Below are 15,616 nucleotides of genomic sequence, written 5' to 3'. Positions count from 1 at the left end.
GTTTACACGCTGTCCTTCAGCATTGTGACACAAATCAATAATTCAGGGATAATTGGGCATCCAATCAATTAGATCTCTAATCGAGCATATCAAGTATCAGTCTAATGATTATGTATATTCCTTCCCTTTATGAAGGCTGATTGGCATTACAATCACCTTTAATCTTTAATCACAACCAATTAATCGTCTTTCAAGGAATCTTAAACATTAAGGTGTTTTTGGTTGTAGGCCTAATCAGAAATCTGTCAATGGAACAAGTGAAACTTTGCTTAATGTTTGGAAGAAGATGCATTTATTTAAAAACAAGTTGGCCTATATCTCACTGAAATGTTGCTTGTTGGTTGAGTGTCTACATTACGTGTAAAAATGTGTTTTGTGGTGAGTGGCCATTCATGGACTAAACCTATGAAAATAAATAATACTGTCTTAGGATCGCTTCACTTGGCATCGAGTGCCACTTGAAAATAACGCCTCTTGAAACTACACTACCCAGAAGCCCCTACGCATCCCGGCTAGTGACGTAGAGTAGACGACGTGGCCAAAATTTTCTCGAGGGGCTTGAGGACCGTTAAATCAAACAATTCCACATTTAGACTATTTCTAATTATTATTATATATTATATTATTTATAGCTGACAACCGTACAACGAAAACCACATATATCTTGGTCAGTTTATCCGTGTAAACGGTAAATAATACTGTCTTAGGATCGCTTCACTTGGCATCGAGTGCCACTTGAAAATAACGCTTCTTGAAAAACTACACTACCCAGAAGCCCCTACGCACACCGTAGGGAAGCCGACGTGGCCAACCGGTTCACGAACTGACCGGGTGGATTCAAATTTTGTCGAGACCGTTATCGGACCGTTTAATTAAACAATTCCACATTTAGACTATTTCTACTGTACGGTTAGGGTTAGGGTTAGATATATTGGGTCAGTCTAACCGTGTACACGGTTCGTAATGTCTGGGAAAGTGAAGAACCGGAGTGCAGCGAACGCGGACTCTCTCAGCGTGTCCTGTGATGAGAGGATCCTGAGAGATTGTCACCAACTGTACATCGATGCTGATAGTGGTGAGTTGAATGGTTATTATATATATATATAAGTATAGCTAGCTAACCTATTTAACCTACTCGCTAGCTACATTATTAGTATCAACACATTGCGTGTATGGCTAGTTAGCTAGGTAGCTGAGCAGCTTTCAAACTGGCCAGTGTTAGCTTGTAAGTTAGGGTGCGTTCGTTTGTGGTCGGAGGTGGCAAGTCGCAATGTGCCACCTCCCAATTATAAACGAATGCACCATAAGCTAGTGCTAGCTAGCCTAACGGTGCCCGGGACCATGGATGGATTAGCTAACTGCTAATTTAGCTAACTTTGCTAATTCTACATGCAATCATTAGCGTACGTAGCAGACATCTGTCAGCTAGCTAGACATCTGTGGCTATAGCTAAAGTTAGGCTAACTCCTCTAAAGTGCCATTAATGTCAGCTAGCGTTTGCTAGATGGTAACTTTAAAGGTACCCAATGTAGTTTTTGACCACTAGTATGCGCTCTAGAGCAAATTTGAGAAGGTGGTCCCCGAAAATCGCGTACTACGTCATCGCGTCAATACACGGAGCACATAAGTGACGTTTCACACATCTTTGTTGTTTTCAAAACATTAGCTAAATATCATTTTGCGAAGAAATTACAAGGTAGGAAAGACATTCAAGTGATTCAACATGTTTATTAGACTACAAGGAACCATATAATCGAGGAAATCGAAAATAAACAAAGAACGGATTGTTTTGATTCACGTTTCGTTGGGTACCTTTAATACTTGTTGGTTGCTAAAGGTGGCTATGCTACGCCAACTAGTTTCTGACGGAGATAATATGTATCTAGCTACTCTAACGTTCACTTGCCATTCGATGCTTGGTGGTATGCCAGAAAATCAGATAGTCAACGTTAGCTAAAAGGTAGTTAGTGGATAAGTGCACTGAATTCGCTCCTCATAGGCAAGGGAAGGCAAGTTTATTTATATAGCACATTTCAGCCACAGGGCAATTCAAGGTGCTTTACATGAGACATTAAAAGCATTAAAACAAAAAGCAAGTCATTATAGACATTTAAAACAAAAGGCAGGACAAATTAAAAGCATTAAAACAAAAAGCAAGTCATTATAGACATTTAAAACAAAAGGCAGGACAAATTAAAAGCATTAAAACAAAAAGCAAGTCATTATAGACATTTAAACAAAAAGCAGGACAAATAGAATACAGGAATAAAAGTCACAGTGCAGTATACTGATAAACATAACTCCTCTTAGAAAGTGGCAAAAAGAAAAGTCTTCAGGCTTGTTTTAAAAGAACCAAGAGTTAACGGCAGACCTGCAGTTTTCTGGAAGTTTGTTCCAGATATGTGGAGCATAAAAACTACATGCTCCACGTCATAGAATATTTCTGGTGTAATAAACTGAAGTAGCTGATGATGATGATGATGGTGGACTCTGCTTTCTCTTCACCCAGGACTGATATCGATAGCCCAGTCGGTTGGTGTAACTTTGCTTCCACCTCGGAAGAAGATAACCGTCATGCTGATGGGCAACCACTCAGCTGGGAAAAGCTCCTTCATCAACTGGTAATGCCACGTTACTGCTGTACTTTCAAGTGGGAATGAGGGTGCATTTGTGCCAAAATCCATAGTATCATACTGGTGGTATAATTACTCTCTCCTTGCAAGCTACACATGCCCCTGCCCTTAGAATAAGATGCTCTCCCACCTCCAGCTGTGCCACCCCTTTCCTTCTACCTCTATTTCAACTGTTTTCTGCACGCTCAATTATCAGATACTGACGAACAATGTGCCTCATTCACCAACTAAGTTAAGGATTTCTTAAAGGAACACACCGACCTTTGGGGAAATTGGCTTATTTGCCATGTTCCCCAGAGTCAGATAATAAGATAAACACCCTTCTCTTGTGTGCCAGAGGGGAGTGGGTCAAAGAGACCCGTGTCCAGGATGCGAGGGGTCCGCCTCAATCTTATCAGCCCATTTTAGGGTCCTGGAGGGGTCATACAGCTTCTCTCACAGGGCGTCTCGCTGGTTTGTTGCTAGATGGCTCTTGTTATTTGAGAGCCATTTTAGATGTGGATGTTATGATGTGTTTGTGGTCGTCAGAGAGCTGACGAGAGCTGTCACTTGGTCTCAGGTACGTGGAGGAGCATATCCAGCGCACGGGAGTGGCCATCGAGACGCAAGGCTTCAGTTTCGTCACTAGTGGGCGCAAGAGAGAGTCTCTCACAGTAAGAAGGCTAATGCCATAATTGATTGCAGAGTGTCATGTACACATGCTCAATGCAAGATGAAATCTCTCATCTGCCTTATTGTCTGTTCTTTTATATTTATGTATATTTTCTTTTAGGGAAATGCCACCCTCCATCTCTATCCCCACTTCAAACCTCTGCAAGAGTTCAAGGGTGAGTTTCCTTTTCTAATCGCTGTCAGCCATGTTGCTTTAACCATCAGCCGATGGGGGTGGATTGGCAAAAGCAACATGGCTGACAGTCTGTCTGTTCAAACATGTACGCCCACAATTGACCTTATTCACACGGCGGCCATTTCAAAAGTCACATTGAAAACTACCACGGTGAAAAACAGAGTCCAGTAATCATGAGTTTATAATTCCAGTCGTGTATTCTGGATGTTATTTCTGACTATTTCGAATCTTGAAGTGTTATTTTTATAACAAACTACTATATGGTCTATGGATACTTCCGCATTCGGCCACCCTGAGCGTGACGTAAGAGCGAAATGGCCGCCATGTGAATAAGGTCAATTGTCTGTATTGTTGATCAGTAGCCTAATTTGATGATCATAAGATATTGCCTTTAAACCTTTACTGGTCTACTCATTCACACTCTTTTTCCGCTTTTGGCTTTTCCGGCTCTCTCTTCATTTCTCCTTTATGTGTATCTCTCTCTACCTCTGTCCCACAACCCCCTCCCCCCCTACACACACACACACACACACACACCCTCTCCGTGTGTCGGTAACCGTCACTCATCCCGCAGGCGTGTCCGAGTACCTGAGCACGGAGGTGTGCACGTCGCGGCAGAAGCGCTTCAGCCTGGTGACGTTCGTCGACTCGCCAGGCCTGGTGGACGGGGACATGAAGTACCCCTTCGACGTGGACCAGGCCATCATGTGGCTGGGTGGGTCCACCGGAGCACCGGAGCCGTGTTCGGAATCGCTCCCTATTCACTATATAGGGCGTCAGCCATTTTGTTTGTAGTGTCTGAATTCTCCACAGAATTTGCGTTCCCTTCCTATTCACTATATAGGGCGTCAGCCATTTTGTTTGTAGTGTCCGAATTCTCCACAGAATTTTCGTTCCCCTATATAGTCCACTATTTATTACCCACAATTCACCTTGATTTGCAGGGAACAGTGCATGTACCCTACATTTTCTCCGTTCCCTAGGTAGTTCACTACATGGTGAACCCTATCTAGGGAATAGGGAGTGAGGGAACGAGGGAGCGATTCCCAACACAGCTTGTGTGTTTGTTAGAGCTCCACTCTTCAGCCTATTGCTCTCTTTTCTGTCAGAAAGGGGCCAATCGGGTGCTAATCTATCTATCAAGCTACTGAATATGACTTAGGGCAGCGTTTCTCAACTGGTGGGTCGCGGAGCCGTCTTGATTGGGTCGCGGCCTCGTGGGCGGTTTCCCTTTTCTTTTCTTTTTTAAGGGATTTTAAAATATATATATATTTATAGAGAAAATGTTGGGTTTTTATTTTGCAGGACACACAATTCAATTCAATAATTTCAATAATTTATTGACGAGACATGACAGGAAGTGGGCTAACCTTAGCGTGGGACAATGTTGTGTTATGTGTCACAGACTTTTTCTATTTTTGTGGAATAAATTTGAGTGCTGTGGAATAAATTTGGGTCGCGACCTCATGATGAGGAAAAATGTGGGTTCTGAGGCTCCACCAGTTGAGAACCACTGACTTGGGGTACCTGTTTTTTTGCCTCCCTCTGGAATATGTAGGGGTGGGACCTACGCCCACCCTCCCATTGCTCTCTCTAAAGCGCATTGTGTCGCCTCTGTATGAAATGCGCTATAGAAATAAAGTTTTGATTTGTATACAAATCATCTCTAAACAGTGCCCCTCGAACCCTCCTCCTCTCGCTGCCCCCCCCCCCCCCCCCCCAGGCGAGCTGTGCGACCTCATCCTGGTCTTCTTCGACCCCATGGGGCAGGCGCTGTGCAAGCGCACCCTCAACATCGTGGAGAGACTCAACGAGAAGCACGGCGACCGGCTGCGCTTCTACCTCAGCAAGGCTGACGAGGCGGGGGGAGAGTCCGACAGACAGGTACACACACACACACACACACACTCACACACACTCACACACACGCACACACACACACACACACACACACTCTCTCACTCACTCACACACACACACTCACACACACACACACACACTCTCACACACACACACTCACACTCACACACACACACACACTCTCTCACACACACACTCTCTCTCTCTCTCTCTCTCTCTCTCTCTCTCTCTCTCTCTCTCTCTCTCTCTCTCTCTCTCACACACACACACACAAATTTACACACATGCGGTGTAAAGGCCTACATGACTGGGGGAGAGTCCGACAGACAGGTACTCGTTCTCACTCGCGCACACACACACACACACACACACACACACACACACACAGACACACTCACAAATCTACACACATGCGGTGTAGGCCTACATGACTGGGGGAGGGTGACGGACAGGTAAACACACACATGTAATGCCCGCCATGCTTTTTTGTTTTCCTTGCCAGAGAGTGATGATGCAGATTGTCCAGGAGCTCTGCAAGCGTCCGGGTCTGAACAAGTGTGGCTTCGACATGCCCACCATCTACATCCCCAACCCCAACAAGGTAGGCTCCATAACCGCACGCACAATTGGATGGTTCAGTGTTAAGAAGCCTACTAGGGATTTTAGTTCTAATGACATGGGGCTGCTACACAGTTTGTTTGTTTTTGTTTGTTTGTTTATTTTTATTTATTTTATTTATTTTATTTATTTTATTTATTTTATTTATTTTATTTATTTTATTTATTTTATTTATTTTATTTATTTTATTTATTTTATTTATTTTATTTTATTATTTTTTAAACGTCCGGGCCCCTATTGGAATGGGGGCTGGTTTGTTGGGGCTGTTGGTTTGGTGGTGGTAGCTGAGACTGCACTTACAGCACATATCGCATGTTTCATTTCACATCCATTGTGGTGGTGTACAGAACCAAGGTGATGAAAATTGTCTGAATATTTATGGACCTAACTATGTCTATGAATACACACACACACACACACACACACAAACACACACACACACACATACATACTATACCGATGTATATACAGACAATTGTTGGTACCCTTCCGTTAAAGAAAGAAAACCCCACAATGGTGGTCACTGAAATAACTTGAAACTGACAAAAGATAAATAAAAATGTACTGAAAATTATTCCGCGAACGTGTCTATTTGGGATTCAACCCGAGGCTTTAGGCCTGTCCTACCCTGTCTCTGCTCCCCCCCAGCCAAGCCGCTGTGTGAACCAGATCGAGGATGTCTGTCGCACCGTGGAGAAGACCATCAACCAGACGGTCCAGAACACCCTGAACTCCCTGGAGAAGGACTGTGAACTCATCACCGAGGCCGTTGTTGATACTCTTGGTGAAGACAGGTAACGCCCCCCTATCCACAGACGGACAGACACTAGGGATGTCACACTGTGGATTCTTCCCCACCGACTAATAAACCCATGACAACACCGTCCGTTACCAGTAACAGTCTAACTTCTTAAGGCACACATGTTCAGGCAGGCCTTCGGCCATCTATAACACCTTGCTGCTCGCAATGTTGTTTTTTTCTGTTCTGTGTTGTTTTAATCTTGTCTCGTGTTGTATTGCCATTTTAATGTATTACTGTAAAGCACTCTGGGCATCCGTGCTGTGAAGAGCGCTATATAAATAAAGCTTACTTACTTACTTACTTACTTACTAGTCTGCTGTCCTGACGTCAGTGGGCAGTTCGTTCCACCACTGCGGGGCCAGTTGTCGTTGTTATTATTCATCATGTTGGACCCCTGCTGCCCCCCCACCCCCCTCCCCGTTGCCCCTCCCTCAGGCAGACCAGCGTGGAGAACCGGCGGGCGCGCTGTAAGGGCTGCCTGCTGGCTCTCCTGGGCTTCAGCGTGCCGCTCCTCCTCATGGCTCTTCTGCTGCTGGGCAGTCTGTCCAGAGAGCTGCTGGAGGTGGTTCTGGGTGACCAGGGCACCGAGGTGCTTTCTCTTTACCTGGTGAGTGGGGTTTTCTGGGTGGTGGTGGTGGGGGGGTGTGTTTACGGTCCTTTACATTACATTAGTCATTTAGCAGACGCTTTTATCCAAAGCGACTAACAATAATTGCATTTAACGTAGGAAGAGCCAATGTGCTACTACTTCCCAGAACTCACAAGTGCATCTTCTTTCTAAAACAAGTGACTAAGAGCATCATCTAGTGGTGAAGGCAAAGTGCAAGAATAGCAATCTGAAATAAAGTGCAATACAATAAAATACTTCTTGCAATGAGAGAGTGAGAAATGCTGGCAGCAGCATGCGTCCAGTACAGGTGCAGACAAATCGACCTTAAAGTGGCCATCTTGAAGATTTCAGTTTCATTGTCTTTGCTGCGACCTATGCCAATAAACGGTAATTGCATGTGAGTTTTTTTGTGCGTGGCTGGCCAGCCGTGCAGCTAGTATAGCGTTTGTCGGGTTATCCCTCCCTCCCTCCCTCCCTCCCTCTCTCCCTCCCTCCCTCCCTCCCTCCCTCCCTCCCTCCCTCCCTCCCTCCCTCCCTCCCTCCCTCCCTCCCTCCCTCTCTCCCTCCCTCCCTCCCTCTCTCCCTCCCTTCCTCCCTCCCTCCCTCCCTCCCTCCCGATGTTGGCCTGCATCTCTCTGTTGGCACCACAAGAGGCAGTAGTCCCAGCACACCGAAATCAAGAAGGACCGCAAAATCAACCCCTCCGATACCCACTGCACAAATATTGTCTCGACTCTTATTTCCAGACCCCTGTGGCGAAGGTCTTTGACGCCATGTCTGTGGAGCAACAGCTGTACAGTTGTGGCGGCCTGGTCTTCCTCTCCTTCATCCTCCTCATCCTCGCTCGCTTCTTTTTCAGGTGAGAGGTCATCTCGGGCAGCATAGAGGGATGACCTACACAATGCTATGATTTAGCTGTGACTTGAATAATGAGAACTAACTCGAGTGCACAGCAGGGTTATAATAGTTTTGCTTTTTTCATTAGTTTTTATTTTTATATCGTTTTAACTTTTTGTGTTCAATTTCAGTTTAGTTGTAATTAGTTTTTAAAGCAGATTTGCTAGTTTATTTTTTATTTTTTGATAATGCTTAGGATAGATTTCATATCCACCCAAAATACTAGGCTTATGTATGGAATGAAAAAGACTAAAACTAAGGACATTTTCTCTACAATTTTAGTTTATTTTAGTTAGTTTTGTAAACACACAATACAGTTTTAGTAAGTTATCGTTTTTTTGTAAAGCCTAGTTTTTATTTTTATTTCACTTAACTAAAATGTTTTTTCACACCTAGTTTTCGTTTTTTAGTAAGTTTTCGTTAACTATAATAACCTTGGTGCACAGTCTGTCAAATGTGTGATATGGACCGTTGTATATGATCGTTAATAACCTTATAACCGGGCTTATAATACTACAATCTACTCCTTTAATCAGTCAACAAGATTGTGTTGCCATCTGTTTAGCTTTCATGTCTCTACACTTTTAAGTTGATCATGTTTCTCACTGTCTATCATAGATATTCTTTTCCCATTCGTGCAATAATGCGACTCGGCATTCTTTTGCGATCGTATGCGAATAGTTTAGTCTTTGTCTCCAACTCTGCAGGACGAGGCCGACTCTCTCTGGCAGACAGAAGAGGCAGCTTCAGGAGAAGCTGGAATATGTGCAAGACGTGGTCAAGACCAAGAAGGTAGTGTGTGTGTGTGTGTGTGTGTGTGTGTGTGTGTGTGTGTGTGTGTACATACATACATACATACATACATACCCTTGTGTGTGTGTACCTGTGTGTACATACCTGCATGTGTGTGTATGTACAGAACCTGTGTGTGTGTGTGTACATGTGTGTGTACGTGTGTGTGTGTGTGTGTGTGTGTGTGTGTGTGTGTGTGTGTGTGTGTATGTACGAGTGCAGTAGTACGCAGTGGGCAGTCAGTTCCAGTTGTCTTACTTTGTGTATCTCTCCCTGTCCTGTAGAAAAAGCTTTATGAAGAATACCTCCGCCAGAGCGTGGGTGACCAAGACATGGACTTATAGAAAAGGGTTTGGGCACCTCAACGTCTTCTACTGTAAACACTTAATACTCTTGTACTGTACGGTTTGGGGAATTAATGACGAATTTCTAATTTATACATCGCTAATAACAAGCAGGATGAACAAGTATATTTTATAAAGTATGATTATTTTGTATTTCACCTCTGGAGGGAGTTCAGGCTTCAATACGTCCGAACTAGACCCTCATGATGTAATACAAGTTATTAAAGGATTAACATGGTGATTTTCACTTTTTTTGAGTTTGAACGTGCTATTTGCACAATAGGACATTGAAGAAACACAATAAAAACATTAAATCTATCCGTTTTGTCGTTTTTGAGAAACTGGAAGCGTAACATTTTCAGTGCAATTTGACTCGGGGTAAAAATACTCCGAATTCGTGACGTTTTTCCCATTCTTGGCGTCACCCTAAAGTTTGAAAATCCCGCCTCCACTCCCCTACACCCGCCTCCAACAGAAACCTGTCTGCGCCGTTTCACCATCTATCGAACATGGTAAGGTAGTTCTGAACCTTTTCTCATCTTGAGAACAATTGAATAGTTGCAGTCTCAATGATGACCACCTCTTATTTTAATATAATTTGTACATTTTATAGGCCTAATTGTATTTGTGGTTGTCATACAAATTGGGAAGTTTTTACCATGATCGTGTCTGATTAGTAGCCAACCTAGCTAATGTTAGATAAACGAACCATAACGTTAGCTGTAATTGGCAACAGTTTTTAAAAAGCTGTCTGATCCAGCTAGCTATCTGTCTTTATCCAGCATGTTGACGTTAGCTAGCCTAATGTTTGGAATGTCAGCTAGCTGTGTTAATTATCTTAGCATGCTAACGTTAGCTCTCAATGCATTTGCTTTTGGTAACGTTAGCCTATATCGATGCTATTACTAATCGCTTTTATAATTTGTCCCCTTTTCTTGTAGCCAGATCACTACATTTCCAATACTGGGACTCGGGAGGTCCAGGTCCCTTCAGGGCTCTGGAGGTGTGCAGGTCCTGGAGGACAGGTTGCAGCCAATGTCACCTAATGATATTATAAATGTTACAACACCGCCCTGTTTTATGAGAAAGTAGCCTATGTCTTAATTTAATGTCATGTTGTATGCGCAACAATTACCTCGGAAAATAAAGACGTAGTCCTACAGTACCCGTGCGGGTTTTTGTCATTTATTTATTCTCACATTTGAACTTGATCAAACACACCTGCTGTGTACTGAATCGTTTGTCCTAAGGTCTTGTATGTTGCAGCGTTGTGATGCGCATATAGAGGCTATTGTGCTAAAATTATGACTACATTTCAGGGTGGGTGGAGGTGAAGATATTAAGTCAAGTTATTATGTTCCTTTCATAATTTACAACTCTAAATAATTGTAATTCTGCAAAACATTCTGAAAGTTGTGTAAACCTTATCATCACTGTGGCATCTGCTCCACATAATGTTGATCATCCCAGCACCTCGATCCGACCCAACTTCAGGAAGCATTGCGCATTTTGGGATTAAACAGCTCCAGTAGATATATTCTATTATAACCAGAGGGCATTACAATAACATTCAAAACGAGATCTATTGACTGCATGACCTGTTAGTCTCCAGACTCCGGAGTAGGCTATACCCCTTGACCGCTGCGCTCACGGAGTCGTGGTGCACGGCCCGCTATCTCTCCAAACGCATGCAGTCTCCCACATAATTCGGGGTAGGATAAGTAGGCTACATGTAGGCTACATCCTCTCCCCCTTTCTGTAAAGCGCACATTGTGTTGCCTTTGTATATGAAACAAGCTATAATGATTGAATTGATCTGACTAATAATCAGTTATTGCGGTGGTATTCCACTCAATTCCTTTATATCACCACAACTGACAGATGTTCCCAGAACAGTAACGTTTCAGTGTTCAACTGGCTTTGTTGGACACCTACTAAGATAAATAACGTTAGACTGGTGAACAATGCGGATGTTATGTCGGTTTCACAGCGCAAATGATCTGTCTTCTGGTAAGACCCACAGTTGCAATTATTTGACTAACTAGGTCTATACTGTTCGTAGCTGGCTGAAAGCTATAAGTCTAATAGCCCAAGCCTCCAAGCTTGCGTGGCCGGCTGCAGGGTGCTTTTCCTCTGTCGCGGGGGAGACGTGTCGTCGTTATACTTTTATCGTACTTTTCCCAAATTGGCCTAATGCAAATTCGAGGATACGGCCTGTTAGGCAGCGTGTATCTTTATAATGTTTGGGGGTTAATATAATATTAAGGACTTTGTAAATGCCCCTAGCAGCTAGAAAAATGGCTATTGATCTGGCTGTTGCGCGATCTAGCTCTTGTGTTGTTTAGCTCGGAGCGGTGGTAGCTATGGTAACGGGGCACACGCCTGTCAATCATAATGATTCCAGTTGGTCATTTGCTCAGAGAACTGTCAATCAGTTGTTATGAATCACGCCCAGTTTTGAGTGAGTGAACTTTTTGAGTGGCAGATTCAGACCTCTAAAAACATGTTTTAAAAGAATTTGTATGGATGAATTCTGAAATAGTTAAACACATGTGTTTTGTTGTTGCCTAAAGATACCTGGAAAGTGTTATATTGAACCACCATGTTAATCCTTTAACAATGTTACTAAAATGTGATTGAATTTGTATTTTTGTTAGAAAAAGCATTTCTTCAGCCAGTTGTGGCGGGCAGCACTGCCCCTAGTCATTTTCTGCAGTCACCTTTCTCTTGATAGATTTTTAGTTTTTATACTGTATACTAGTTCATAAGTGTACTGCTTGTGTGTATGTACTTTCCTGGTATAACTTCAATACCCCATGTCCATCATGTCATGTATCAGCATCACGCTTGTTCCAAGCAATCATGTCCCTCCAAGTTCATAACCAGTAATACATGTTTTGTACTTGATTTTCCAACATTGTTTGTCTCGTTCTAGATTATATCATAATAAAAGCATATATTATTCAATATTTTTTTTATGTATATCGAATGTTGGTTTTTGATGAGTGACCTTGAATGTTGGCAATATACAAAGACATCGGTAAGATGTTTTTATTTTTAGGGCTTTTCTTAATGGTATAGGACAGTGTAGAGAGACAGGAAATGTGGGAGAGAGAGGAGGACGTGTGGCACAGGACCCGAGCCGGGAATCAAACCCGGGTCCGCCGCGCAAAGGACTAGTCTTCATATGGTGCGTGCCTTACCTGGTGAGCTACCGGGACGCCCCAGACATCGGTAAGATTAACACCGGTGATTCCAAATGGTACAGTACATTTCCTTTAAAGGTTGACGGTAGCAACAGGCAGTGGTCAAAGACCACCAAAACAAAAGCTCTAGGTCACTGCACATCCTCCAGATCCTCGGTGGTGTAGTGGATAAAGCGCCTGACTCCCAAGCCAAAGGTCGGGAGTTCAAACTTGCTGTGAGAGATCTTTTGTCACTGGATGTTATGAATGTAGATTATCATCTGTTTTTTTTTTTATCCTCGTCTGTTGATGAAGGCCATGTGATTTTGATTAGAGAAATGACTATGTGTTTGGTAACTTTCAAATTAATCAACATTTTTTAAAAAGAAGCACATGATATAAACATGAGACGTAAGGTAAGGCAAGTTTAACACATTTCAGCAACAAGGTAATACAAAGTGCTTTACATGAGACATTAAAAGCATCAAGACAAAGTGCAACACAAAAGGTCATATAAAATGAAATGCAAAAAATGATATTTAAAACAATGCAGAAAAGTTAAAATACAGGAATAACTACAGTACAGTATATATAAAGATAAAATACAGGAATAACTAAGTTATAGTGTAGTATATGAATGAATAATTAGGAACGTCTTCAGTCTTGAATTAAAAGAACATTCTTATTGAACATTCTACAGCAATCCCCTATAACCCCCCCCCCCCACCCTTCCTCCCTCGTACCCCCCACCCTTCCTCCCTCGTACCCCTTCCCCCCGCCTGGCTACTGCATGCTCTTTTTTAAGCCGCCATTTTGGTCAGGCGTTGCTCGAAAAAAATTTGAGCTCAAGCTTCTTTTACCTGGTTAAATAAAGGTTCAATAAGTTTTCCGGAAGTTTGTTCCAGATATGTGGAGCATAAAAACTGAACGCTGCTTCTCCATGTTTTGTTTTAACTCTGAGGGACAGAAAGCAGGCCTGTGCCAGACGACCTGAGAGGTCTGGATGGTTCATAACGCAGCAGCAGATCAGAAATATATTTTGGCCCTAAACCATTCAGTGCTTTATAAAGCAACAGCAGTATTTTAAAGTCAATTCTTTGACAGACAGGAAGCCAGTGTAAGGACCTCAGAACTGTAGTGATGTGATCCACTTTCACGGTCTAGATGAGTCAGTAAGGCAGCTTCTCAGGGCAAGTATTCAGGGGGCTGATCGTCCAAATAAACACAAGCATCAGAACGGGCTCCTTCACGGGCTTTTGGGTTCCCCTCAACCTACAGCGTGAGAACACAAGATCGGAGAACATGAATGAGATGCGCTAGTCTAGCGTTTACAGTCACACGGGGGAATCTTTTTACTGTTAAACCTTCGGTTGCTACACTGTACCTGATGATCCAGCAGAGGGGTGGATCTGTTGCCTTCAGCTACAAGGTCGCTTTCAAGTAACTCCCTCCTGATGTAAAACACCTGCTAAAAGAAAGACATTTTCTCTTTTGGTCAAAGAACACGGTGGACTCCAGTATTTCAAGGCATAGACCTACAGTGGGAAGCACATCGTTCGGCACTGTAACTGTAAACGTCTTTCTCTAACAGTTGAACAAGGCTTACTTGTTGTGAATTGCAAGCGGCCTTGCAGGCAAACGCTGACATGGTGATGGAGACGCAGAACTCCAGTAGTGAGAGAAGCAACATGACACATGCAATTCCTTGGGTTTTCCTCTGAGGAGGAAAAAACAGTATTAAGATGCTTGAGAGTCCGGCTACACCCGATTATCATTCTGTCATACAGGAAAAACGCTGTATTTCTTTAAACCAATCAAAATCAACTTGCAATCAGTTTTAGCAACACATGTCCGAAATATTCTATTAAAACAGATGTGTGGTCTTACCTCTTCCGTCCAATACCACCTGCGTGCTCCAGCAGTATCTAAAGAAAACGAAATGATGCATATGCCTGCAACAACGGGAGCAATCACACTCATACCCAGCGTAGCCTTCACCTGAGGGAGAGATCAATCAATCAATCAATCAATCAAAGCTTTATTTGTATAGCACATTTCATACCCAGAGGCAACACAATGCGCTTTACAGAGAACAAGGGAGGTGGGCATACGACCCACTCTCTACATATTCCAGAGGGAAGCAAAAAAAACAGTATCACCCAGGGGGCCAGATAAGTGAGCTGTAAAAAATTCTCTCAACAAGGCGATCGAGCAAGCTCCTGGAGTATGTTTGTCTACCGGCTAAGAACATTTATAAAGCAATACATTACATTAAATTACATTTTCAGAGTAAGAGAGGCTAATAACATCATAGGAGAGACATGGCAAACACTGGTGTATGTATGTGTGTGTGAGTGTGCCTGGGCCCAGATAGAGGCAGGGGTCAGGGTGGGGGTAGGAAAAGGATACGGACCCGGGTTAGGGTGAGGGGAAGGGGATCTGAGCCCAGGACTGGTGTATGATAGATAGGATTGGTTACTGTAGTGAAATACTAGCACATAATACTCCTTTACCAGTATACTAAATACAAGTGTTTTGATAGACTATGTGGCTGCTATACGAATCTTTATGTTTGAAAATAGTATCTTTGTGCCAAGAAAATATACAACAAAAGTGGAGTTGTGCCGACGAGGTGCCTTTACATGTGTGTGCGTGTGTGTGTGTGTGTGTGTGTTTAAAGACAGGTTGATACTAACCAGACATTTGTTTAGGTTGTTGTCCGCTGCAATAGCGAGAGAACCTGCGACAATGTACTATGGGAATAGAATAACGTTATTAGGACAAGGCAGGCCTAATAAATGACCTCATCATTCAGTCGTTAGGTTATGAGCTTTCCTACAGTGTATCAATGTGACGTTTCACAATAGATCTCAAAAGTTTTAGCTTTTATTTCATGTTTCATTGAGAGCCATCCCACAAAGACTGGACAAAGTATGCATAGCTTCTGAGGATAGCAAATAAAGGTTCCTAATATAATAATTTATTGTCTTTGAAATTGAGTGTTGAACAGTGTTTTTGAATGATTTTT

The 15,616-nt window shown here is 42.9% G+C and overlaps 1 protein-coding gene across 1 annotated transcript; it reads left to right on the top strand.

The window, feature by feature from the left end:
- The first annotated feature begins 825 nt into the window (after positions 1-825).
- On the top strand, positions 826-9,572 carry LOC311327959 (uncharacterized protein). Its single transcript, XM_084461071.1, has 12 exons — positions 826-1,075; positions 2,510-2,621; positions 3,193-3,286; positions 3,406-3,460; positions 4,055-4,195; positions 5,204-5,364; positions 5,843-5,941; positions 6,607-6,752; positions 7,196-7,367; positions 8,117-8,229; positions 8,975-9,059; positions 9,344-9,572. The coding sequence occupies exons 1-12, from the start codon at positions 964-966 to the stop codon at positions 9,401-9,403; spliced, it is 1,350 nt and encodes a 449-aa protein (XP_084317197.1). The 5' UTR covers positions 826-963; the 3' UTR covers positions 9,404-9,572.
- The last annotated feature ends 6,044 nt before the right edge of the window (positions 9,573-15,616 follow it).

Source organism: Borostomias antarcticus (assembly GCF_949987555.1).
Source record: "Borostomias antarcticus genome assembly, chromosome: 35".
Lineage (NCBI taxonomy): Eukaryota > Metazoa > Chordata > Actinopteri > Stomiiformes > Stomiidae > Borostomias > Borostomias antarcticus.
This window is presented reverse-complemented; position numbering and strand designations above follow the sequence as displayed.

What these genes read in the sequence shown, in the direction of transcription:
- LOC311327959 (XM_084461071.1), top strand. Translation starts at nt 964, where the DNA reads ATGTCTGGGAAAGTGAAGAACCGGAGTGCAGCGAACGCGGACTCTCTC. An exon ending in GTACATCGATGCTGATAGTG is followed by an intron (nt 1,076 to 2,509) that starts GTGAGTTGAATG and finishes CTCTTCACCCAG; the next exon opens with GACTGATATCGATAGCCCAG. An exon ending in CCAGGCCATCATGTGGCTGG is followed by an intron (nt 4,196 to 5,203) that starts GTGGGTCCACCG and finishes CCCCCCCCCCAG; the next exon opens with GCGAGCTGTGCGACCTCATC.